Raw genomic sequence first — 2,791 nt, forward strand, 5'->3', positions numbered from 1 at the left:
AATTTTACATAAAATACAGTAATTTTCTTTGTTCACTACACTACTAATAAGAAAAAGAAACTTCTATGTATAAATTAATAAAAAGAGGAAAAAACTAGTAGTAAAAATAAATATGTGGATTTTTTTCTTTGAAGAAAAAAGTGGATTTAGGTAATAAAAGACGTGTGGAATATTCATATTCCACCTGTCACTGACTTGTCATTTTGCTGGCCCTTCTCCCTCTCCTTGTATAAATAGCAACCCTGCCTTCTTCTCCTCCTCCACCAAAAAAAACCAGAGCTTTTAAACTTTATAGAAAACAACAACATATCGTTCGAAAATGGCTTCCGCTGCAATCTCATCATCTGCATCCACCAACTACACTAAACTCAATCTTTCAACTCCGAAATCTTGTCTCCAATTATCTTCTCAATCTCAGATTTCCTTCAATTCCAATTTCTCAAAATCGAGTTTTCCCCTCAAGAAAACTCTCCCCAAATCTGCTCCGATCAAGGCAGTCTTATCCGACGCCGTTTATGTTAACACCCAGAGCTACTACGAGCTGCTAGGCATATCGGAGAGTGATTCAATACAAGAGATAAAGAAGGCATACAGGCAACTAGCAAGGAAATACCATCCCGATGTATCGCCGGCGGAGAAAAAAGAGGAGCACACGAAGATGTTCCTTCAGGTTCAGGAAGCTTACGAAACTCTATCTGATCCTAAAAGCAGAGCTTGTTATGACAGAGACATGGCGAGCGGTCTGGGTTTGCACGCTAATTTCACGGCGAGATCGCGGCGATGCGAACCGGGAATGGGTGATATGAACAACTGGGAACAGAGATGGCAATCTCAGCTTTCTGATTTGATTAGAAAAAGCAATTCAAAAGATTTGGAGAATTCAACTACTTGGGGAGCTAGAATGCGTAGAGAAAGAACAAACTACAGCAATTAATTATCTAATCAGCAGATTGATTATTATGAGTAATCAACACAGACACAGTCAGTTGGCACTGGCAGAGTTAGATCAGGAACACATAGCATTGTATATAATATAATTTCTGTTACCAAGAAATATAATTTATTTTGTCTACTTCTCTTAAATTTGGTGCAAATGAGGCCTTTGTTTATTGTTTATTTGGTTGTGATTCCCGTATAACAGGAGTTAAAGTACGTAGTTCAGATTCAAGCTCCACTACTTTTGCTTTATAATATCGAACAGAATTCAATAAAAATTGAAAATAAAAAGCGCAACTCCAAGCAGAAGGGCTGAGGGAAAGAAAGCATGTCCATTAAATTAAATTAAATTAAATTGGCACTATGCTTAAACATCTGACGACAATTTTTCAGTAGCAGGCCAAGCCCCAAACACTCATGCACCACTTCACACGAATTGCCCAGCACCGGTTCCCAGAACTGTCTTCATTAGTTTTAGTAACACATCAGAAAATATTTTATCGGATAAAGTTTGATCAGGATAATTCTAAATACTTGATTCCACACTTAATTTGCTATGAATTATAAATGTTTATGGTGTGATTTTATTTAGATATACATAGGTTTATGTTTCTAATTTCTAAAGGGTTGTAATTTTGTTTAAAATACTGTCTGGGAATCGTTTTGATTTCTTGTAATATTTTTAGATTAGTTTTATTCCTAATATACTTGGAAGCTCATGTATAATCTTTTGTAGTATATTTCTGTAAAAAAAAAAGTAATTAATTTATTAGTCCTAATATTTTGACAAAACACACTGTTTAGTCCCTGTATTTTCAAAAACACACAGTAAACTCCCTAACGTTTTTCTCGGTAAACTGTTTAGTCTCTAACGTTTTTCTCGGTGAACTGTTTAGTCTCTGCCGTTAGACTCTTATGAAGATCAATTTGGATTTGCGTTTTTCTTTTCCTTTATTTTTCTTTCCTTTAAACTCTAATGCATCTGAAATCAACTTTGAGTGTTATTCTTCTTGATTTTTTTCTTAATCGTTCAAATTCGTAAACATTGGGTCTGTTCTTTTTCTTGTTCTCCATACAAATAGCTTCTTCTTCTAAATTGGATTTCCTCTTCTGAAGTTTGAAGGTAAATAGTAAAGGGTAATTTAGTCATTTCCGAAGTCATAAACGGTAAAAAATCTAACAAACAGACGGAAGGACTAAACAGTTCACTGAGAAAAAGGTTAGGGACATTACCATGTGTTTTTGAAAATATAAAGACTAAACAATGTCTTTTGTCAAAATATAGGGACTAAGAGCATCTCCAAGAGACTCTTAGTGCACTCCCTAAAAATAGTATAAATAATTGACTCTTAGTGATTTAAGAGTGACTAAGACATATCATCTCCAACAATACTGCTTATATTCACACCTTATTTATTATTTTATTATTAAAATTATTAATTGTTGTGATATTTACCAATAGTGAAAGGAGAGAGAATCTTCAATAATAAATTATTAATAAAAAATGAGTTAGGAGGTACGAAGAGGTGGAGAGAGGTTCTCTATTAATAGAGAGGATGGAGAGGCTCTTAGTGATTTGAGGGGCCACTAAGAGGCTGTTGGAGCTGATTTTTTTATTCTCCCTCCTTAAATTTTAACTTAAGAGCCAACTTAGGAAGCTGTTGGAGATGCTCTAATAAATTAATTACCCTAAAAAAAATAATGATAGTCCTAATATTTTAAGAGAAATGCAGATTTAGTATTAATATATAAAATGATACAAATTTAATCTTAATGTTTTCAAGCAAAATTAGATAAAATTGGTTTGGTTAGTATTTAACTTCACTTCAGATATTCCAAATATTAATTATATCTA

The 2,791-nt window shown here is 33.5% G+C and overlaps 1 protein-coding gene across 1 annotated transcript; it reads left to right on the forward strand.

Annotated features, from left to right (window-relative positions):
* Positions 1–247: 247 nt before the first annotated feature.
* On the forward strand, positions 248–1,083 carry LOC136228684 (chaperone protein dnaJ 20, chloroplastic-like). Its single transcript, XM_066017133.1, has one exon. The coding sequence runs from the start codon at positions 320–322 to the stop codon at positions 932–934; it is 615 nt and encodes a 204-aa protein (XP_065873205.1). The 5' UTR covers positions 248–319; the 3' UTR covers positions 935–1,083.
* Positions 1,084–2,791: the final 1,708 nt, after the last annotated feature.

This window comes from Euphorbia lathyris, chromosome 5 (genome assembly GCF_963576675.1).
Source record: "Euphorbia lathyris chromosome 5, ddEupLath1.1, whole genome shotgun sequence".
Lineage (NCBI taxonomy): Eukaryota > Viridiplantae > Streptophyta > Magnoliopsida > Malpighiales > Euphorbiaceae > Euphorbia > Euphorbia lathyris.